Source organism: Microtus pennsylvanicus, chromosome 6 (genome assembly GCF_037038515.1).
Source record: "Microtus pennsylvanicus isolate mMicPen1 chromosome 6, mMicPen1.hap1, whole genome shotgun sequence".
NCBI classification, from domain to species: Eukaryota; Metazoa; Chordata; class Mammalia; order Rodentia; family Cricetidae; genus Microtus; species Microtus pennsylvanicus.
The window spans coordinates 105,542,657-105,566,318 of record NC_134584.1 but is presented as its reverse complement, the minus strand read 5'-3'; the positions used below and the strand labels follow the sequence as shown (position 1 = coordinate 105,566,318).

The 23,662-nt window shown below is 44.1% G+C and overlaps 1 protein-coding gene and 1 pseudogene across 1 annotated transcript in view; one reads left to right on the top strand and one right to left on the bottom strand.

The window, feature by feature from the left end:
• The window catches only part of Utp4 (UTP4 small subunit processome component), a 33,268-nt gene extending 11,828 nt beyond the window's left edge, over positions 1–21,440 (top strand). Inside the window, exons 6-17 of the mRNA XM_075977102.1 lie at positions 1,231–1,442; positions 3,463–3,634; positions 3,705–3,796; positions 6,838–6,934; positions 8,398–8,462; positions 9,253–9,375; positions 11,295–11,451; positions 13,208–13,314; positions 15,040–15,135; positions 17,377–17,562; positions 20,541–20,651; positions 21,225–21,440. Of these exons, the coding sequence (XP_075833217.1) occupies positions 1,231–1,442; positions 3,463–3,634; positions 3,705–3,796; positions 6,838–6,934; positions 8,398–8,462; positions 9,253–9,375; positions 11,295–11,451; positions 13,208–13,314; positions 15,040–15,135; positions 17,377–17,562; positions 20,541–20,651; positions 21,225–21,341 (1,535 nt within the window). The 3' untranslated portion in view covers positions 21,342–21,440. The remainder of the gene's footprint in view (positions 1–1,230; positions 1,443–3,462; positions 3,635–3,704; positions 3,797–6,837; positions 6,935–8,397; positions 8,463–9,252; positions 9,376–11,294; positions 11,452–13,207; positions 13,315–15,039; positions 15,136–17,376; positions 17,563–20,540; positions 20,652–21,224) is intronic.
• LOC142852375 (small ribosomal subunit protein eS19 pseudogene) lies at positions 15,915–16,390 on the bottom strand (annotated as a pseudogene).
• Positions 21,441–23,662: the final 2,222 nt, after the last annotated feature.

Here is a 23,662-nt window from a genome sequence, read left to right as displayed (position 1 = left end):
AGCCACCTCCAAAGGTCTTTTCTGTTTTTAGCTGCTGGAGCCTGTGCTAAGTTTGTGTTCTGTGGTTACACCTGCAGCCTCTGAGGCTGTTCATTTCTTTCTAAGAGTTGGGGTTTTGGTTTTTTGGTTTTTTAAGGCAGGGTTTCTCTGTAGCTTTGGTGCTGTCCTGGAACTAGCTTAGCTCTTATAGACCTGGCAGGCCTGGAATTCACAGATCCACCTGCCTCTGCCTCTGCCTCTGCCTCTTGGGTGCTCGGATTGAAAGTGTGCACCACCACCACCTGGTGGAGGGGTTGTTTTTTGATTGTGTGCGTGTGCAGGAATCTGCTAGAGCTGTAGTTAAGTGCTGTGTGGGTGCTGGGAACCAAACTCCAGTCCTGCAAGAGCACAAAGTGCTCAACAGCTGACCATCTCTCCAGCTATTAGTGATAACATCTCTGAAGCTATTAGTGATAACATCTCTGAAGCTATTAGTGATAACATTCTGCAACTGTTCTGCACCCTTCCTGGCCCACTGTTCATTTGTTTGCCGTTTCTGTTAGTCTGTTTGGCTTTTCTTGTTAGAGGAAGCTTTTTCCGCCCGCGTGTGTACTGTTTGTTCTTGTTCCGTCAGTGGGACTCTTGAGCATGGTCTTCACTGGGTTGCCTGTTTGGGGAATCTTAGAAATAATTTTTTCTGTCTTGTGTGACTTGGTTTCCAGAAATCAGTCAGTTGGTTTTTGGTGCTGGGAATTAGACAACCCTGGCATTGGCATTACACATCTCTGCCCTGAGCTGCATTCTGACACTCTTTTTCCAGTCTCCTACCTGGTTAAGTGCAGGCCTCGCTGTCCCTGCTCTGAGGAGAAGAAATCTTCGTTCTCCGTGTTCTTACCAGTTTTAACTTGACCCTGTTTTCCCTCTAGACACCCTGTCCCATACTTAGTTCTCCATACCTTTTACCTAAGATTCTTCTGTTGAGACGGTGTTTGTATACTATCCGCTGCTTACTCAGGAGATTGCTACTTCAAGGGTTCGCAGCCTCATAGAGCAACTTTCAACTGTCCCACCTTGGGGGCCCCTCATCCTCTCGTTTCCTCTTCAGGTCCCCATTCAGGAGTTTTAAAGCTCAGCTGCCATTCACTGACAATGGATGTCCAGGCCTCTGACTCATCACCTTAAGCTTGTCCGGGCAGCTTTGGGAAACTGGAACTAAACACCATCTCCATGTGTGCCTTTCTTATTTTTCAGGGAGCATTACTCGTAAGATGGTTTTAGATAGGCAGCACCTGGGAGTGACGAAGTCAAGGTGTATCGTGTGGGGCGTTGCCTTCTTGTCTGACGGAACTGTCATAAGTGTGGACTCTGTTGGAAAGGTGCAGTTATGGGACTCAGCTACGGGGACACTTGTTAAGAGCCATGTCATCGCAAATGCGGATGTTCAGTCTATTGCTGTCGCTGATGTGAGTATGCTCCCAGCCCAAGTAGTCCTTGGACTTACGGTCCTCCTGCTGAGCCTCCTGAGTAGCCAAGAATATGACCTTATATCCTCAAGCCTAGCTTTCAAGTCAGCCTTAGAGTCTGGTCTGTCTTTTCTCATATATTGCCTATGTAGTTTAGAAGGATACAGTTTTTTCTCACAACTAACATGTTCCTTATTTAAATCTATTTTAGGTATTTTATTTCTTGTACTGCGCTTAGTTTGTATATAGTTATGTCACCTAATGGCAGGAGCACATCCTGAGAAATATATCAGTAGGTGATTTGAACACTGTGTGAGCATCAGCATATACTTAGGCAAACAGGTAGTAGGAAAGCTACTACGTTGCACAACTAATGTACCAATTGTATGTGCTGTTCTTTTGCACAACAAGCAGCAGAGAAATCTAATTCCTTCTTAACAACATAAACAATGACCTAGCACCTACCATGTTCTTTAGTAGAAATGTTTAATTTTAATAAATGTTTAAGCTGGGTGGTGGTGGTGCATGCCTTTAATCCCAGCTCCTGGGAAGCAGAGGCAAGTGGATCTCTGTGAGTTCAAGGCCAGCCTGGTCTACAGAGTGAGTTCTAGGACAGGCTCCAAAGCTATACAGAGAAACCGTGTCTCAAAAACAAAACAAAACAAAACAAATTTAACTTCATAAAGATGTTATTACTAGGGTATAGCTCAGCAGATGATGACATTTGTCACCAAGGAAGGAGATTAGAACAGCCAGGACCACAAAAACAAACAAACAAAAAACCCAATAATACTAAGGAAATTTATGTTTTATACAATCAAATAAAAATACTAAGTGCCTTACTTGAAACTATAAGAAGTTTTTATTTTTGTTTATTTTTTTAAGAGTTAGAATCAGGCAAAGAGAAACCCTGACACAAAAAGAAAAACGTATAAATATAATGTTTGTTTGTGAGGGTTTTTTTAGACAGTTTCTTTGTGTAGTCCTGTCTATCCTGGAACTCGTTTTGTGGACCAGGCTGGCCTTAAACTCAGAGAGATCTGCCTATCTCTGCCTTCTGGATGCTGGGATTAAAGGCGTGAGGTACCACTGCCCAGCTCTTTTTAAAAATGTGTATTGGTATTTTACCTGCATGTGTGTCTGTTGGATCCCCTGGAACTAGGGCTACAGTTGTAAGCTGCCATGTGGGTGTTGGTTGAACCTGGGTCCACTGGAAGAGCAGCCAGTACCCTTTTAACTGCTGAGTCATCTCTCTAGCCTTTTTTTTTTTAAGTTGGGTGTAAGTATGGATATGTGCACTGGAGTGTAAACGTCAGAGGCTTCAGATCCCTTTGGAACAGAAGTTATGGGAGGTTGTAAACTGCATTCTGTGTGCACTAGAACGAACAATAGTGCCTGACTGCTTAGCCATCCCTCCAGTCCTGTAATTCTTAAGATCTTACAGCAAAATAAAAATTTCCAACCAAACCAAACTTAGCGTACAATTAAAGGGTGTGTGATCGTGTGTTCTACAGCAGCAGCATTGTGAATAATGTTTTGTACTACATTTTGGCAGCTATTGTATCACTGGGTAATAGGAACTTTTGGTTCATTAGACTTTTATGGATCATGTATTTGGTTTGTCATTGAATGTATAGCATGTGACTGCATAACACATTGGCAGTACTAAGTGTTAACTTTGTCAGCAGGGGGCAATTGCTGCCTACGTCTGAGCTTGGTCCTCTGATGGAACTGCCTTCCCTGGAAACTTCCTTCTTTCTTCCCTTTCACCAGATATGGTTTCTCTTTGTAGCCTTGACTGCCCTGGAACTCACTTTGTAGACCAGGGTGATCTCAGTCTCACAGAGATCTGGGATTAAAGGCATGCACCACCTTGCCAGGCAGGAACCTCCTTTCTAATTCAGGGCATGAGTTTTCTTTTCCCCTGAGCTGCCCAGATAGAAAGAAAACCGGAAAGAATATTTTTTTCCATCTGTACCTGTTATGTTGACATCTACCCCCTCCTGATTTAATTTCTCAGCAAGAAGACAGTTTTGTGGTGGGCACAGCCGAGGGCACAGTATTCCATTTTCAGCTGGTCCCCGTGACTTCCAGCAGCAGTGAGAAGCAGTGGGTGCGGACAAAGCCGTTCCAGCATCACACTCACGATGTGCGCACTGTGGCCCACAGCCCGACAGCTCTGATATCAGGAGGTAGGTCCTCCCCCAGCTCTGGCTGTTTCTCTTCGGGTAGCGTTTCTCTCATTGTGTGCCTTTGTTTCAGGCACAGACACCCACCTAGTTATTCGTCCTCTCATGGAGAAAGTGGAGGTAAAGAATTATGATGCTGCCCTCCGGAAGATCACTTTTCCCCATGTGAGTATCCCCTCTCGCCTTTAGTATCTCCCCATCCCTCTGTCCAGTCAGACTGAACAGGCTCACACTTCCTAAAGCTGTCTTCATTCTTTTCTGAGGCAAGCTTCCTTAAAAACAACAACAACAACTCGCTGTGTATATATGTACATGCATACTGTGGCAATGAGGTAGACCCAGTTTAGGTGTTAGGGGAGGTCTGCTCAACTGTAGGGAATGATACCATTTACCTTGAAAGGAATGCTACAAGCCTAGCTTCTCTACCTGAATAATAGAGCCCACCCTGAAAAACAAGTACATTTCGCCGGGCGATGGTGGCGCACGCCTTTAATCCCAGCACTCGGGAGGCAGAGGTAGGCGGATCTCTGTGAGTTCGAGACCAGCCCGGTCTACAGAGCTAGTTCCAGGACAGGCTCCAAAGCCACAGAGAAACCCTGTCTCGAAAAACCAAAAAAAAAAAAAAAAACAAAAACAAAAAACAAGTACATTTCTATAAAGTACAGTTAATAGGAGAGGTGTCAGAGATTCCTTCATATGACCTGGGCTCATCTAGCAGCTAGTACCACAAGTTCAAGAAGAGCCAACACTCTGTTCTGGCCTCCTCAGGACTGCGTGAATGTGATGCACAGAAGTTCATGCAGGCACAACATCTATATACATACATTTAAAAATGTTTTTATGAATTACCCTCATATTTCATGCATGTGGTTTAACGACGTCAGAGACATAGTCCTCATTCCTCCCCCACCTCTCTTTAAGACAGGATTTCACTTTGTAGCACTGACTGACTTTGAACTCCCTGTGAGGCCAGACTATTCTTGAGCTCACCAGCCCTCAAGAGCCTTATTATTTCCTGATTATCTCTTTAATTGAGTCACTTCTGTGCCGCCATTATCCTACTTTGGATCAGTGTCTTTTCTCCTGAATTCCTTTTCAGCGATTTCCTCTTTTTTTTTTGTTTGTGAGACAGGGTTTTTCTGTGTAGCTCTAGCTGTCCTGGAACTCACTATGTAAAGTAGACCACACTGGCCCAGAACTCGCCTGCCTCTGCCTCCTGAGTGCTGGGGTTAAAGTTGTGCACCACTCTGACTAGGTTCATTGTCTCCTTATGCTAACATCTGTGTCATTGCAATGTGTTCTCCATTGGAGCTCTTTGTTAGGGCTGGAGAGATTGCTCAGTGGTTAAAAACACTGACAGCTCTTCCAGAGGTCCTGAGCTCAATTCCCAGCACCCACATGGTAGTTCACAATCTGTAATGAGATCTGGCGCTCTCTTCTGGCCTGCAGCCAAACATGCATACAGAACACTATACATAATAAATAAATATTTATTTATATTTAGTGATCTTTTCTCATTTTACATACCTATCCCAGTTCCTACTCCTTCCCATTCTCCCCACCTTCTCTCTATCCTACCCTCCCCCCCATCCACTCCTCAGAGAGGATAAGACTTTCCATGGGGAGTCTACAAAGTCTGACATGTCATTTTGAGGCAGTACTGAAGCCCTCCACCCATATCTAGGCTGAGCAAGGTATCCCTCCAAAAAGAATGGGATCAAAAAAGCCAGTTCAAGCACTAGGGAACAATCCTGGTCCCACTGAAGTGGGGGCCCCTAGACTGCCCAAGCCACACAACTGCCATCTACATTCAGAGGGCCTAGTTTCATCCTACGCAGGTTTTCCACTATTAATTCGGAGTCAGCTCCCACTAGCTCGGATCAGCTCTTTCTTTCTTTTCTTTTTTTTTTAAAAAATATTTATTTATTTATTTATTATGTATACAATATTCTGTCTGTGTGTATGCCTGCAGGCCAGAAGAGGGCACCCTACCCCATTACAGATGGTTGTGAGCCACCATGTGGTTGCTGGGAATTGAACTCAGGACCTTTGGAAGAGCAGGCAATGCTCTAAACCTCTGAGCCATCTCCCCAGCCCCGGGTCAGCTGTTTCTGTGGGTATCCCCATCGGGATCTTGACCCCTTTGTTCATATTATTGCTCCTTCCTCTCTTGGACTGGTCTCCAGTAGCTCAGCCCAGTGCTTAGCTGTGGATTGATTGCTTCCATCAGTTGCTGGATGAAGGTTCTATGATGACATTTAAGATAGTCATCAATCTGATTGCAGAGGAAGGCCAATTTAGACACCTTCTCCACTGTTGCTTAGGGTCTTGTGGATTCCGGGGAATTTCTCTAGTGCCAGGTTTAACACTAGCTCCCTAATGGCTCCCTTAATCAAGATGTCTCTTTAAAAAGAAAAGAAAAAGAACTTTGATTATTCCTCTTATTTAAAAAGCCTTTGGTTATTGTCTCCAACTTAAAGCCCCCTTTTTTTAATTTTTTATTTTTTTTGAGACAGGGTTTCTATGTAGCTTTGGAGCCTGTCCTGCCTCTGCTTCCTGAGTGCTGGGAGCCCTAAATTCTTAATGTGTCTCTAGATCCTGTGTTGATCTTGGACTGGCCCATTCCCCCAGCCTGTCAATTCTAAGTTACTCTCCTCAGTGTTTTTGCGTGTTCTTTCCTCCCTGGAACTTCTTACCCTGCCTTCTCTGCTTGACTAATCTTTGCCAGTGAGCCTCATCTGTGTTGGTTCCACAAGGCTAGGGTAGGCGTCTTTTCTGCTCATCCTGTGTTTATCCATGTTAAATCTTGTGGCATACTTGTCACTTTTTTAGAACCATCTTGAGATGAGTGGCTATCTCAGTCTCCATTGTGTTCTCAAATCCTAGTACAGTGGCTAGACTGCGATAGGACTTGGGATATATCCACCAAAATGGGTTTGGGGGGGGTTGTTTGTTTTTGTTTTGCGGGGGTGGGGGGGTAGGCCTGGGTCTCACTATTGTAGCCCAGTCTACCTTGGAACTCACTTTGTAGACTGGCCTTGAACTCACAGAGATATACCTGCCTCTGCCTGGGGGGTGGGGGGGGGCTGGCCACAATGGATTTCAGCAATAGGGAAGAGGCTGTTAGGATGCTGCTCTTGCCTCTGGAACTGAAGCAGCAGGTGACCACATTGGCCCATTTATGAGATTTCAATTCTTGAATGCAGCGTCGTCTCATTTCCTGTTCAAAAAGAAGGCAGCTTCTCCTCTTCCAGTTTGCTCATCACTTGGAGCTTTGGCGACTAGGGTCTACAGTGGCAACAGGTAAATTGGCGGGAAGGTTTGTGGGAGTTTTTTGATGTTTCTTTTTGTTTTTGACCTAGTTTTAAAAACTGGCAAATTTTTAAAAACAGTAAAAGGGGGGGGGGGGATATCAAGATGGGCTGGTGCCTACCTCAGAAGTAAAGTGCCTGCCTGGGAAGCACAGGTCTCCAGGTCTGAGCCGCAGCATCATCCAGTGCCTGCACAGAAGGAAACTGGGAAGAGAGTGAAACAAGAGAATCAGAAGTTCAGGACCAGGGAAGCAGGGAGACCCTGTGTCACAAAGTAAAGTGGAGCTGGCCATGGTGTGTGTGCCTTTAGTCCCAGTCTCAACACTCTGCCTTTGTGAGAGCACTCAGCTGGAGCTTCAGGGCCAGCCTGGTCCCTAAGGAATTCCAGGCCATCCAGGGCTATATAGTCAGACTTGAACTGTGAAAAAACAAAGTGGAGAGCAATTGGGAAACGCCTAATGCCAGCCTGACCCGCACACACGTGCATACATTTAGAAGGGTGGACTTTTTTACTGTGTCTGGGAAATTACGATTTTTTTCCAAATACAAGAAAAAAAAATTATTGAATGTTAAAACTTTGTTTTGGTTTTCTGAAATAGAATCTCATTCTGCAGTTGAGATTGGCCTTGAACTCAGCGATCTTAAATGGTGAGATAACCATGAACCATTGTGACTATCTAAAATCTTAAGATAGATATCAATTTTTTTTCTTTCTGTCCTATAGACTCAGTCTATAGACCAGGTTGAGTTCAACTAGGCCTTGAGCTCACAGAGCTCTATCTTCATGCACAACCACACCACCTGCCCTTTTGTTGTTTTTCCTTTTTTTTTTTTTCTGAGACAGGGTTTTTCTGTGGCTTTGGAGCCTGTCCCTGGAACTCACTCTGTAGACCAGGCTGGCCTCGAACTCACAGAGATCTGCCTGCCTCTGCCACAGCCTGGCTAAACTCTTAAGAGACAACAGCCACGCCGGATTTGAGGCCAGCCTGGTCAACAGAGTGAGTTCCAGGACAGCCAGGACTACACAGAGAAACCCTGTCTCAACCCCCATCCCCCCAAACAGAGTTTAAGCTTCTATTAGACGCATGTAAGAGTTAGTTGAAATGACGGTTGTGGAGTCATACTTTGCCCTGGCCTGACTTCTGTTGAAAGCTGAGAAGGTGGAGTGATGTGCAGTATGGAAACCTTGGGGAAGCGTAGCCAGTTTAGGAAGGGTTTAGAGTATACTAAACCTGCCTCTGCCCACTGCGAGTCTGGGAGAAGCTATGGCAGACTGCCTTAGAGTCAAAGTCTCTTTGCAGCTCCTCACATGGCTCTCCAGATTGTGATGGTATGCGTGGTAATGTGGGTAAACCTGACCTCCTGGTGGCAAATTCTGTTACTCAGGCTTGGCTTTAAAATGAAAAAAGTACAAATTTTCTTTGGTGAGAGAAAGCTCAAAGTTTCTGTTTTTAGGCAAGAACGGAGATACTCTTCCACTCTCTAAAAACGCAGACCATCTGCTGCACCTCAAGACAAAGGTGAGGAAGGTCCATGCTCCGCCCAGGCCCAGAGCCCTTCTCCATTCTGAATCTGAGCAGCACTCAGTCTGAAGCCCAGACTTTGTCATTTTATCTGAAGAATTGTGTCACTGGTGTTTATAAGTTAGATACTGAGAATTTGATAAGTGAGTACAGGAAATTGGGTTTTCCTTTTTATATTATAGAAATAGCATGTGTGTTTCTAATAATTAAGGCAGTGAAAGGTTGTGTGATCAAGTGGAGCTTCAAGCTCACCCCACATTTTACTGTTTCGCTGTTCACAGATAAGCAATTCCACAGTTTTTTGTATAGTCTCCCTCAGAAAGACAAAGAACTTGTATTCATTTGTATGTATATGTTTCCTTTTTATGTTAGCAACATACCATGTAAATTGCTTTAATCATATTATCTTTTATAAACATGTCTTTTAGGTGCTTATGGTAATCCTACCGGTAATCCCAGTACTTGGGATACAGAGGCAAAAAAAAGTTTAGGAGTTCAGGGCTGTTTTGGTTAGTAGGGAATTTGACTAGCCTTAGAATTAACACACCTTGGGCTGAGTTAAATCCTGTCTCAAAGATGCATTTGTGAGGATGTGAGAGCACCGTGAGCGTAGAGTCCTGTCGTGGGAACCTGGTCACAAGAAGCTTTCCCAGGCCTGATGGCTCACTCCTGTGCGCCCCGTTGGCCGTCTACTGTAGGGAGACTGGAGGGAGACAGAGTGAGACTTTGCCTAAAGAACAGTTGGTGTTTTTTTTTTTTCACTCATGTTGCTTCCTCCGATTGCCAGGGCCCTGAGAACATTAGCTGCAGTTGTGTTTCCCCGTGTGGAAGCTGGATAGCCTATTCTACAGCCTCTCGGTTTTTTCTCTATCGAGTGAAATATGAACGTGACAACATAAGCCTCCAAAGAGTAAGTGAGGACAAAGTGGATTCCTGTAAAAGAGTAAACTTCCTAAATGTGTACTTTTGTTTGAAGTGGAAATGAATTAGATAAGAATCCTTGGGGCTGCACAGATGGCTGCTCTTCCAGAAGACCTGGGTTCGGTTCCCAGCACCCACATGGCAGCTCACAAACCTTCTGTAATCTAGCTCAAAGTGATTTGTCACCCTTATACAGACAAATGTAGGGAAAGCACCAATGCACATAAAGTAAAAATAAATGAATCATTTAAAATCATTTAAAAGATAATCCTTAGTGAAAAGGATTTTTCTTTAGCTGTTACAGAGCAGTCTTTCAGGGACCGCTATGTTTAACAACCTGAGTTCCATCTCCAGGACCTACATGGTGGAAGGAGAGACTCCCACAGGTTAACCTCTGACCTCTACACATACACACATTTTAAAAAATGTTTAATTTACACGTGTGTATTAATGTTTTGCATATATATATATATATATCTGTTTACCATGTGTGTGTGGTGCTTCCAGAGTCCAGAGGGGATAGATCCCTAGGACTAGAGTTACAGGAGGTTGTGAGCTGCCATATAGGTACTGGGAATCAAATCGCTGTCCTCTGCAGAGCAGCCAGTGCTCTTAACCACTGAGCCATCTCTCAAGCCCCTACACACGGTTTTTATTTGTTTGTTTAGTTTTTGCTTTGTTTTTAAATCTTTTTTGTTTTTTGTTATTTTCGAGATAGGGTTCCTCTGCATAATCCTAGCTATTCTTTTTTTTTCCCCCCCGACTATTTACATAGAGCGCTCGAGCTGTTCTCGAACCCGGGACCTCAGGAACGGCAGTCGGCACTCTTAGCTTCTGAGCCACCTGTGCAGCTGCTAATCCTAGCTATTCTTTTTTTTTAATATTTATTTATTTGTTTATTATGTATACAGTATTCTTCCTGCCGGCCTCATTACGGATGGTTGTGAGCCACCATGTGGTTGCTGGGAATTGAACTCAGGACCTTTGGAAGAGCAGGCAATGCTCTTAACCGCTGAGCCATCTCTCCAGCCCAATCCTAGCTATTCTTAAACTCACTCTGTAGACCAGACTTTCATTGAACTCACAAAGATGTGCCTGTCTCTGCCTCCCAAGTGTCGGATTGATTTCTATCATTGGTTTTTGTTTTGTTTTTGTTTTTTGTTTGTTTTGTTTTTTTAAGATTTATTTATTGTGTATGCAGTGTTCTATATGTCTGCACACCAGAGGAGGGCATCAGGTCTCATTATAGATGATTGTGGACCTCCATGGGGTTCCTGGGAATTGAACTCAGGACCTCTGGAAGAGCAGCTGGTGCTTTTAACCACTGAGCCATCTCTCCAGCCCCTAGCTTTGTTTTTAAATCTTAGAGAAGGTTCTAGATTCAATCTTCAGCACTACCACTGCAATGCTAAGTACTTGTTTTTGCTATTTTGTTTACTTTTTATACATTTTTAATTAAAATAGAATTACATTCTTTTTCTCCTTCCATTCCCTCAGGTCTCCTCCCCTAACCCTTCTCATAGCCCCTCCACTCTCAAGAGAGTGTGTGTGTTTGCACAAATATATGAATACAACCTGCTGAGTCTGTTTTTGTTGTTAGTGTGTGTATGGTTTTAGGGCTCATTTAGTTATTAAATACATAAAATGAAAAGAAGTAGGGAAATAATCCTAACAAAAAATGGTATTTATTCCCATTTTAAGTTATTTCCAAGGTGGAGAATTGAGCATTGCAATCTGGATGAAGAGAAAGCTAGATAGGTTATAGGAAGCATGGCAGAATTCTAGGCCTTTTGTGGGTCCTTTGTTGGCAATCCCGAGAGTTAATGTAAGGTAACCTGGCTGTCAGGTTGTGTCAGGTTGTGGCATGCTGCTTTCTCTCACTCGCTTTTACTGTTGATTTACCCAAAGGTTTCCAAAATGCCAGCGTTCCTTCGCTCTGCCCTCCATATTTTGTTTTCTGAAGATTCGACAAAGCTCTTTGTGGCATCAAATCAAGGGTCTCTGCATATCATTCATCTGCTGGAAGGAAACTTCAAGCATTTGCATACTTTCCAGCCTCAATCAGGTGGGATTTCTAACTGAGCAGGGGATTCTCTGTCTCTGGTGACTTTTTCTCTTTAGACCTCAGTGCCAGGGTGCCTGCTGCTCTTTCTTACCTTGCAGATACACTTGCTCACATGTTTGCCATTTGAAGTAGGAGGAGATCTCTGGCAGATGAAGACTCTCTCGATGAGCTCTGAAATGTTCCTCACACCTACTTCTTTCTCACTGGGCTTTTGATTCCTTATTTGGACCAGAGGAGTTTCATCATCCTTAGGTTTGTTGGCAGAGTTAGGAAGAAAGTAAAAGTCATCTGCAATCCTGACACCAAATGACTCCCCTTATTGTTTGGTGTTTTCTGGTGCTACTGTGTAGAGATTTGTTTTTATGAGATGTTTATTTAAGATGAAAATATTGTTAGGCATATAGCTTTATTTGGGGTCTTTTGTGCTTGTGACTTTTTCATGTTCCCTAAGAACATAAGATTGCGTCAGTAGGTGACTATATATACTAGCCAATGCTGAGTTAACTGTTGGCTTCAACTTTGTATCTAGTTTACGTTGGTAGTTGAATACATTCCACGGTCCTGTCCCTTGTTCTTGCCCTGGCATATAGCTACTTCATTACTGTTTTAGGTTCCCATCAGCCTGGACTGTAAGTATTTAACATTAATTCATTGAAAAGCTGCTTAATGCCAGGCCTGGTGGTGCACAACTCTAGTCCCAGCCCTTGGAAGGCAGTTTGAGGCCAGCCTGGTCTACAGAGTAAGTTTCATGATAGCCAGGGCTACATAAAAAGACCCTGTCTCATATTCCCCCCGCCCCCCGCCAAAAAAAGACAGAAAAGGTGAAAAAAAAAATAGCTACATCAGAAGAAGCTGACCATTCAGGAGTCAGATGAGTTAAACAATAGTATTTTTATTATAAATCTTAGACTATCTTGCCCTTACCTTTTCTTTTCCCTCTTTCAAGAGATGGTTTATGACCTGTTATAAGGCTTTTTTCATTATTTGGGATTGTTATATGCAGCACATATTTTAGCATATAATGTCAGTGTCTGATTTTCATTTTGTCTTAATGTTACAGATTGATTCAAAACCCTTTTGACAGAGGTGTCTCATCCGTGCCCCATAGTGTTAAACAGACAGCTGGCACTTAATAAATTAAATATGTGCTTCAAGTCTGTTAAATATGTATCCCTAACTGTAATTTTAAAACATTAAGAAGGAAAAAGTAGTCTGAAATAGTTAACTTAGGGTGTGGTTTTAGTGCTTTACTCGGGTCTGAACCAGTGATGCCTCTAGTTTTATCTTTCTGGACTTTCTTCACACGAGAGACAATAGTATTTATATTTATAATATATATATTTATATTTTCTCAGACCACATCTCATGATGTAGACCTAACTAGCCTTAAAGTTGCTGTATAGACCATGCTAGCCTCGAACTCATATTCTTTGCCTCCTGGGTCCTAGGATTAAAAACTTGTGCCACCATGCCCAACAATCACTAATTAAGTTTAAAAAGTAGGGAAAGCATAGTTACCTAACATTTGGAGGCTGAGGCACATGGATCCTAAATTTAAGGCTGTCTTGGGCTACAAAAGTAATTTCCTGTCTCAAAAAATATATATTAAAAATTGGTTAATGTTTAGAACTAATTTGCAAAACTCTAGTAAAGTCTTCTATAAATGATTTATAGCCATGTGGGTTTCTCATTGGTTTCTCCAGGGCGGGGCAGGCTGTGGGTGCCTAATTCAAGAACTTGTTTCTTCTGTCCTCAGGGATAGTGGAGGCCATGTGTCTTTTGGCAGTTAGTTCAGATGGGAATTGGCTAGCTGCATCAGGTACCAGTGCTGGAGTCCACGTATACGATCTGAATCATCTAAAGGTGAGCATCAGAGTTCATAGCCATACGGGAAGCTGCTGCTAGTCGTGTTAAGATTCAAGACAGAGCAGAATGACCTGGAAATTTACTAGGCTTTTTTTTTTTAAATATTTATTTATTATGTATACAATAATCTGTCTGTATGCCTGCAGGCCAGAAGAGGGCACCAGACCCCATTACAGATGGTTGTGAGCCACCATGTGGTTGCTGGGAATTGAACTCAGGACCCTTGGAAGAGTAGGCAATGCTCTTAACCTCTGAGCCATCTTTCCAGCCCCCTAGGCTTTTTTTTAAGGAAGAATTTTTCCTGCTTTAGATTTCTTTAGATTTCTGTTTTAGAATTCTTTAGAACCGCCAGGTGGTGGTGGCACGTGCCTTTAATCCTAGCACTCGGGAGGCAGAGGCAGGTGGATCTCAGTGAGTTCGAGGCCAGCCTGATCTACAAGAGCTAGTTCCAGGACAGGCTCCAAAGCTACAGAGAAACCCTGTCTCGAAAAACTGGGGGCGGAGGGAGGGAGGATTCTTTAGAACCGCAACACTACTAACATAATATTAAAATCACAAAATATTAAAATTGAAAGAATGGTGTAAGCTATACTCAAAGTTACATTTAGGGATTTAGGAGTGATGACTCCATTTCCTGGCTAGGGGGATATGGCTCAATAGCAGAGTACTTACCTAGCATTCATGGTACCCTAAGGTCAGTCCCCAGTACCATACAGCAGACAAATAACAACAAAAGGGACTCAGGTGTTTCTGCTCTGGGGAGGGAGTTCTGATACATAGATACAGCGCTGGAGGCCATAACAGGTCTTGTGAATTTGTGAATTCAGTGTGATTTTAGATCAGATAGAACCAGAAATTTAAGGCGGATATCACAGTTGGGGAATCCTTCTGACAGATGGGTAATAATACATTGAGTTGTATATCACAGTTCTGTCCCTAACATTGACAAAAACCATGTTTCTTTCTAATGCCCACAAACATGCTTTATAGTTGAACCCAAATGTCCATTTTTTGGCAATGCTTTTTTTTTTTTTAAGCCAACCAGTGTAGAGCTGTATGTTTTCAGTACAGTGGTATATTTGAGTGATTCATATAGACACATTGACTCAGAGGAAACTGCTCTTGAGTTTTCTGGAAATGCTCTATTTTGTAAGCAGTTGAGCATAATCTGTTTGTTTCTTTGAGAAAGGGTCTTCACTGGCCTAGAACTCTCTATGTAAGCCATACCGACCTCAACTCAGATCCACCTGCCTCTGCCTTTCAAAGGAGGATCGAAGGCCTTCGCCACCATACCCAGCCAAAATTTTCTTTTTAATGAAATTAAAGTTCTTTGTTGTTGAAATGCCTGAACTTCCATAGGATGCTTTTGAGTTCCAAAGAACATTATTTCAAGCACCTGACTTGGGCTTAGGGTTTTGTGTGGTAGTGGAGTTTAGGACTCAAAGCCTGGTCCAGAAAACAATGAAAGTGCAATAATAAACTACAAAAGTTGCTGACATCTAGCTTCCTTTTGTTCTGCTTTGTCTGTGTGTCTGTGCATTTGTGTGTGTGTGGTGGTTGTTTTGGGGATAGGCTCTCACCATATAGACCTGGAACTGACACCGCCTGCCTCTGTCCCTGGAGTGCTGCCATTAAAGTTGTCATCACCATGTCCCGCTCATCTAACCTTTCCTGAAGGAAGATGAGATGTCCTATAGCCTTGTCCCTTGTCTTTCTCCCCAGCTCCACTGCACAGTCCCTGCTTACAACTTTCCAGTGACTGCTCTGGCCATCGCCCCCAACACCAACAACCTTGTCATTGCTCATTCTGACCAACAGGTAAGAGATTCTAGTGCATTCTTCCAGTTCCCTTCTGCTAGATAGTTTATGTGAGTGAGGCTTCCATGTGTGGCTTGAGCCCATCATAGGCCAGCAGTACCCACTGGTGTGATGGGCACAGCTTGCATTGCCGTTCTAGAGCTAAGAAGCACAAAGTGATGGGAGAATTTTGATGCATTCTGCTAATCCCTGCCACCACCGCTACTACCCACACACAAGATTTCTCTGTGTAGCCTTGGCTGTCCTGGAACTAAGACCAGGTTGGCCTTGAACAAAGAGATCCACTACCTCTGCCTCCTGGGTGCTGGGATTAAAGACATGTGCCACCACTATCTGACTACACTCTACTAATTTAAACTAGAGATAACATGGGCCCAGGTATTAAACTAGATATGAGATGTAATAAAATTTTGGAAGTGACCTAAAAATGTTTGGTTTGCCTTCATGAGAAAATCAGATCTTACTAAAATTCAGGTATCTGATCTCAGCCTAAGTGAGAGCTTCCTTCACAGCACTTTTTATGTCAAGTTGGGACGAGGTAATCCGCAGATACTTGGGCTAACTCATCAGTGCTTGTGTATCCTCGTCTGTCTACTACACTGCACTGGACTGTTGGAAAGAAACAGCGTATCTGGGAAGCATATTTGATTAAATTGCTAAACAGATGAGGCTTACTGTTTTGAAACAGTTTTTACTTTTCATGCATGCATACGATATCCAAAAAATGCTCTCTCACTTTCATGGGTTTTCATTCTTTTTTTTTTTTTTTTTTATTAACCCAGCATCCTTTGTCCTAATGCTTCTTGGTGGCAGCTGCCACCTGTCCGGCAATCCTGTCCAGATCTCTCTGTCCCTGAGTTGTTAGCTTGCGGCTCCCGTCCTGGTCCTTTTCCACCATTTTCAGTCCCTCCAGGGCATGGAGAACGCGGCGGGCCACACTCTTGGAGCCTCTGCTGAAGTGGCTGGGCCTGACACCGTTTCTCTGCCATCCTCCATAGTTCTTGGTCATGGAGCCAACCCCCGCACCACCACGGAGGTACAGGTGCCGTGCTGTAGAGGCAGCTCGCGTGTAGAACCAGTTCTCTGATCATAGGGGGCAAGCTCTTTATGTTTGCCCAGCTTGACTGGGTCCACCCATTCGGGGACTTTGAGCTTCCCGGACTTTTTGAGGAAGACTGCCAGAGCTCTGACGAACTCCTGCTGGTTAACGTCTTTTACAGTAACTCCAGGCATCATGTGGCCTCCGCGCTGCTAGCCAGGGGAAAGGGCATGGGTTTTCATTCTTGACCAAGACTGTTGAAAGGCGGCACATTAAGTGTCTTTGTCATTGAAACTGATGCCCTCTGAGGTTAGTGACAGTGACCTATAATCCTATCATGTGGCATGTTGAGGCAGGAGGATCACAAGTTTCAGGCCAGCCAGAGCTAAACTGTAAAGCTGTGTCTCAAACAAAAATTTCAGGTAAGTTGTTGTCTATAACTTACCTTTAAAAGAGTTTTTTTAAGTGATGGTAAAATGTAATGCTAAGGCAGGCTGTGGGGCACGCCTTTAATCCCAGCACTGGGGTGGGGGTGTCACGTACACCCTTGACCCGCAAGGATGACGCACGACACACCGGAGCTCTTCTCACTGCAGTTTTTCCAGGACTTTATTCACTTTCTCTCTCTCTCTCTCCTCGGGCAAACCTCTCCCAGCTCTTAAGTAGGCATGGGCTGCCAATCCCAGATTGCCAGGTGGGCACTGCCTATAGGTTCACGCATATGCAAGCAGCTGATAATCATTGTGTGATAATAGCATAAGTCAGGTCTTAGGCATAATTAGGAGCTGATTATCAGATGTGGCTTCACATAGCTCGCTACATGGGGGCACGTAGATCTCTGTGAGTTTGAGGCCAGCCTGGTCTACAGCAGCCAAGGCTACACAGAGAAACCCTGTCTTAAAAAAAAATAAGCTGGGCGGTGGTGGCGTGTACCTTTAATCCCAGCATTTGGGAGGTAGAGGCAGAAGGATCTCTGTGAGTTTGAGGCCAGCCTGGTCTACAAGAGCTAGTTCCAGGACAGGCTCCAAAGCCACAGAGAAACCCTGTCTCGAAAAAACAAAAGAACAACAACAACAAAATGTAATGTTAAAATATGGCACCTGAGGTTTGCTAATATTTGTGGTTAGGAAAACCCAGAAGGAGCAGGAGTCTCTGAATTCTGTGGGTACACATGTGCACTTGCTTGGTGTTATGTTCTTCAGGTATTTGAGTTCAGTATCCCAGACAAGCAGTATACAGAGTGGAGCCGAGCTGTCCAGAAGCAGGGATTTCACCAGCTATGGCTCCAGAGGGATACTCCCATCACACACATCAGCTTCCATCCCAAGAGACCGATGCACATCCTCCTTCATGATACCTACATGTTCTGCATCATTGACAAGTCCTTGGTGAGTTCTGAGACTTCTTTATTTAGGAATGTGTGTGTGTGTGTGTGTGCGCGCGCGTGTGCGTTGCCCACAGAGGCCAGAAGAGTGTTTCAGATCCCTTGGAGTTGGAGTTAACAGATGGCTGTGAGCATCCTGACATGGCTATTAGGAGCAGAACCCAGACCCTCTGCGAGAATAGCAAATGCTCTTAACTGTTAGGCTGTCTTTTCCAGCTCCATTTTGTTTTGGGTTTTTTTGTGACAGGATGTTATAGCCTGGCCAGCCTGACATTAAGTTTACAGCAGTCCTCCCGCCTCTGCTTCCTGAGTGCAACTGGAGTTAGTAGCACACCCTACCTTTACTTAGGAATTTTTAAGTTTAAATAATGACTGATTAGATAGAGGAAGGAGCCTCCGAATGAGAACTGCTAGTGTGGTCTTCAGAGGATAGGATAGGCACTTTTGTTTGGCGTGCTCCTGGGTAAGGGGCTAGCCTTTATGGACTAGATTTTGCTGCTGTAGTTATTTCTCTCTGGCTATTCAACATAGAAACCTAAGTAGAAAAGTGATTAAGTTGGTATTCAGAAGATGACCCTTGTCAGGGAATACCTTTGAGCTGACTGACTCACTTTTAACTTCCATTGTCACGTTACTGAGTAAAGTAGTTTCATTAAAGGAGACACACGTGGATGTTTGTCCACCCTACCCCTTAGCTGAAGACACTTCAAAAAGTTGGTCTTTGTGTTTTGAGAAAAGTCTAGTCGGGAAAACTAGCATCAATGACTGTTATTTAGGTAGGGACACAAGTGTTTCCTTTAGTTTAAAATGCTGGCTGCTGTTTTGATTCTTCCCAAATATACACGTCTTTTCTGGGTAGGGCCTTTCTTTCCTAGGAGGCCTGTGGATCACAGCCATGGCTGTACTGCACTATGGGTTTCAGTTATACCCAACAGCAGCTGTTGTGTGGATCTGTGAAGGTGGGGGTGGAACGTGCGTGGTACCGCAGCAGATGGCTCGAAAGGAGGTGTGCACAGGGATGTGTCACTGCAGCTCATCTCATGGGCCCTGTGTCCTGGGATGTGGGAAGCAGAGCTGGTGACAAGTCACTGCTGTGAGTGAGTGGCCCAGGAAGAGCCTCCCACTCCCTCACTTGTCTCTAACTCAGCCCAGAGGCTTTCTCCCAAGTGCTGCTGATGAGTCCCTCATGCCCTTGTGTAAGCAGAGCTGGTTCCCAAGGAAGTGAGAGATGAAGTGCATCATTTATTTGGCCATCTCTTGAGGTGTCGGTGACATCAGTGGGGGTGGTTTGTGGTATTTTCCCTGGGGGAGAACTGGATATGGCTGTAAAGGGGAGGAGTAGAGAGTGCAGTATCTGTGGGCTAAGATCCTGCACACGTCCATGTGTTCTTGTCTTACAAAGGGCTACTGACAAAACTGGCCCAAAGCTTGTGTGTCTTTAATTTTGCCATGTAGTATGAAGCCCGTTCTTGCTCATTCTGCTCATGACCCCTTTTGCCTGAGACATTTTTACATGACCTTAAGTATATTGAAGAACTATTACCAAAAGTAAATCATTTTTTAAAAATTTGTGTGTGTGTGTGTGTGTGTGTGTGTGTGTTGTGGGGGAGGTTTGAGACAGGTTTCTCTGTGTAACAGCCCTAGAACAGCTGTCCTAGAACCAGCTCTTATAGGTCAGGCTGGCCTTGAACCCACAGAGATTCACTTGCCTCTGACTCCCAGGTGCTGAGATTAAAGGTGTATGCCCCCACCTTATAAAAAAAAAAGTTTTTCTTTATACATATAATTTTCCATTCATTAAAGACTAAAGAAGTGAGGTTGTTCCCAGCACCCTTGTGATGGTTTATAACCATCCATAACTCCATTTCCAAGGATCTGACTGCTATGGGCACCAGGCACACACATGGTACAAATACATACATGTAAGCAAAACATTCATAAACATCAAATAAATCTGTTTTAAAACTGGGCTGGTGAGGTAGCCCTTCGGTTAATGGCACTTGCCACCAGACCTAACAACCTTAGTTCTATACCCCTTGAACCTAAATGGGGGAAAGAGAGAACTGACTCAGTGTAAGTGTGTAAGCGTGACAGGGTTGGGCTGTGTGTGCCCCTGCATGTGTAGAAGTCAGAAGTCAACTTGTGAAGTTGGTTCTCCTTTCAGACCTTTATGTAGATTCTGAGATTTGAACCTAAGTGTCCAGGCTTGCCAGTTCACATGTTTGATTTTGTATTAAATTTTGGTCATTTTACATTTGGAAACCTTTCCTTTGTCAAATTTTCATGATCCTACATCCAGTTTATATGGCCCTCCTATGGGATAGTGATCCATCGGTGAAGAACCTGCAGGCCTAAGACATACACAGTTGTGTGTATCTGTAATCCTAGCCCTCAGGAGGATCAAGAGAACTACAATGATACTTTGTCTCAAACCAAACCAACAAAGAAACTAGTGAACTGGGTCCATAAAGGGCAATGAAAATAACATTTGCTCTTCTGTTTTTATTGTGCCAAGGATCAAACACTGGGTCTTAAGAATTCCAGACAAGGGGGGGGGGGGGTGGCGCATGCCTTTAATCCCAGCACTCGGGAGGCAGAGGCAGGTGGATCTCTGTGAGTTTGAGGCCAGCCTGGTCTACAAGAGCTAGTTCCAGGACAGGAACCAAAAAGCTATGGAGAAGCCCTGTCTCGAAAATTAAACAAAAAAAAAAAGCCAGACAATAAGTAATAGTTCAAGTAGCATGTCTTGTTGGGCCTTGTGCTTCAAGCCTGTAGTCCAGTTACCACAGAAGACTGGGGCAGGAGCAACGCAAATTCAAGGGCAAAGAGTGAATTCATGGGCAGCCTGGGCACCTTAGTGAAACTCTCATGAAGTAATAAACAATAAGATTGGAGATGTCGTTCAAGTACTCTTGTGTGTGAATACCTAGGCTTGACCCCTTATACACCCAAGTAAATAAATAACATATCTTTGTCTTTTAGCCACTTCCAAACGACAAAACTGTGCTCTATAATCCACTTCCTCCCAAAAATGAATCAGATGTCTTCCTGAGGCGCACAGCCCATGCATTTAAAATTTCCAAGATATATAAGGTAAACAGTTCTTTTTGTATTTTGGATGGTTGCTTCCCTGGGGTGTTATCAAAATATAATAACTAACAATTGAGAAACTAGTGTATTTTCCTTTGCATGTAGAGACCCTGACTTGGTGGAGACTAGTGGCCTTGAAGTTATCTGTATCTGTAGCTTCGTTTCGTTGTTTTTGACTCAGTAAGTTAGAGGCAGGCAAATCATACTTCCCTATGTGAGAGAAATTTGTAGTAATCTTGGTGCTCATGTGGGGTTTCTTAATATGAATATTCTTCTCGGTGAAACTTCTGATTAAAGAATGTTTTAAGAATTAAAAGTAATGGAAATTATTGAACTTCCATGATTTTCTTTTTTCTGGTGAATATTCTCAGTGTCTATAAAACCAGTCCATTGAGCTTATGCTACTACGGCTGTCTGGCCCAACTCAGGTTCCGCAGTCGTACTCCTTGTAAGCCAGCTCCACAGAGTGCTGAGTCCGAGAGCAGGGAGGATTGGCAGGGATTTTTGTCCTTGGACTCTTGACTGGTGGAGAGCGATGATGATGCCATCTGCCGATGTCACTGTTCTCTCCTGCAGCCCTTACTCTTCATGGATCTCTTGGATGAAAGGACACTTGTGGCAGTAGAACGACCCCTGGACGACATCATTGCTCAGCTCCCACCACCCATCAAAAAGAAGAAATTTGGAACTTAAAAATAGGGCATTGTGTGTCTCTTTTCTTGAACTGTCTACCCTGTTGTTTGTTTGTTTGTCTTCCCCAGAATCATGATAATAAAGCAAACTTATTCTTTAGGACTAGTCACTGTAGACATTATTTTCCAGAATAATGGGCAGGAATATCCTTTCATTGAGCGAAACAGAATGGAAGGTCTCTATATATCTCCAAAGTAGGTCCAGCGGCCTGGCTGTCGGTAAAAGCTCTTGCCACCCAAGCCTGATAACACCATTAGATCCCCAGAACCTATGGTTGAAGGAGAGAACCATCTCTGGAAAGTTGTCCTCTGACTTTCAGTGTGTGCTATACACAGGCGCACAATAGTATTTGTAGCTGCGGTAATGAGCTGAACTGAACTAGCTACAGACTCATACTGCCTTTTTAGAATCTTGTCTGTTCTTGGACTGTAGTTTCAGGAAAGAAGCTAGTCCATGCTGTCTGTTCTGAGGTATCCAAGAACTGGGGTATCACAGTCTACTAGCCTGCAGCCTTCCAGCATCACTCTGGAGGGTGCTAACAGCCATGGTCCACTTCATAGTTCAAGGAATAACGTCAACTGCATCATCATAAATTCTCCATCTGAAAACTAGATGCCATTGGAGTCACAGCTGGGGGTCTACCGTGTACAAGGCAAGGCTCAATCCTTAGTGCCACGTCCAGCAAAAAGGTGCTACTAGCCCTTTGTCAGCCATATGGCAGCTTCAGAAGGTAAGAAAGCATTGGGCAGGGATTTTGCTGGAGAGTAAGACTCAAGGTGGGGACCTGCGAGGCAGCCAGGCGTGTATGTCACTCTCTCTGTTCTGTCTGCTTTGACATTGTTATTCCCAGGGGTGTTCTCAACTAACCAGTTGTGACTGCTCTCTAAATTAGAACGTGAAGAACAGTAGTTAACCTGAGCCAAGCAGACGGATTTCTTTACCATCTCAGTGGTTGTAGAGTTTTGTGTGGTTAGGAAAGGATGTGGGCTCTGGCAGCATCACGTAAAGTGCCGGGGGAAAGCATTCTGCTGCAATGAACCCCACTCTCTAGTCTGAAAAGAAAAAAGTGAGAATTTAAGGCAGATCTGTGGGGAGCAGTTTAACAGATTAGAAGAGATCGTGTACAGTCACCAGCTTCTGCTTAGCCTGTTTAGGGCTTACAGTGAGTAGGTTCTCTTTGGTTGGTTGGTTTGGTTTTTTGAAATAGGATAGGGGTTCTCTATGTAACAGTCTTGACTGTCATGCAGTAGACAAGGCTGACCTCGAACTCACAGAGATCCTTCTGTCTCTGCTTCCCAAGTACTGGGATTAAAGGAGACAGAGGCAAGGAGGAGTGCAAATTCAGGGCTAACACAGGCTGAAGGATGAATGCCTATCCCACAAACGAGATACAGAGGTGTTCCAGGCTAGCCAGGCAGGGCTATGTAGTGAAACATTGCGTCCCGTCCTGTCACCCCCCCCCCCAAAAAGTATGGTTAAGCCAAAGTTCAAAGTGGGTTGTAGTGGCACACACCTTTAATTGGAGGCAGAGACAGATGGATCTGAGTTTGAGCATGGTCTACAGAATAAGTTCAGGACAGTGAGAAATACACAGAGAGGCCCTGTCTCAAAAAACAAGACCAGAGTTCAAAGCTGGGTGTGGTAATGCATCATGTATCAAGCGTAGTTCTGATTTGAGACCAGCCTGGTCTACTTAGTGAGTTCCATGATAGCCATGGTTACACAAGAAAGACCAGAGTTCAAGTTACTAGTCTACACTGAATGTGAAGAGTCAGGCTAGGATGCTGCAAGACTAACCTCACTTGGTTCCCTCAGGCTCTAGAGGTCAAGGAGTCCTTGTCAGCTGGAAGCTAGTTTATGGTTCAGCCTACTTAACTGTCGCTGTAGTGCTGGGGTGGAACCTAGGGCCTGAACAGCTCGGAATGTGTAGTAAGTACTGCGCTACTGAGCTATACCCCCAGCCCACTGACCCGGACTTGAAACCTCTTGATTGTAGAGGATCTATTTCTGACGGAGAGGGCTCAGAGTGAAGTAATACTTGTGAAAGTGGCAAGCATTCCTTTGCAAGGTTTCCAGCCAGCGATTTGAACTTCCATAAATGGTATGGGAAATAAGAGCTTTAGGCCTTGAAAGTCTTCCTAAGTAGAGAACTGGATACAAACAAATGAAGCCCAGACGGATTGGGGCAAGTCAGAGAAATTAGGCGAAGACAAGATAACCCGGTGTTATATAACATTAGGTGCACATTTCCCCCACAGGTTTTGTGTGACCGGCTGTTGGAAGAGTTTCATCGTTGGCATCGTTTGTAACTTGCTGTTTTT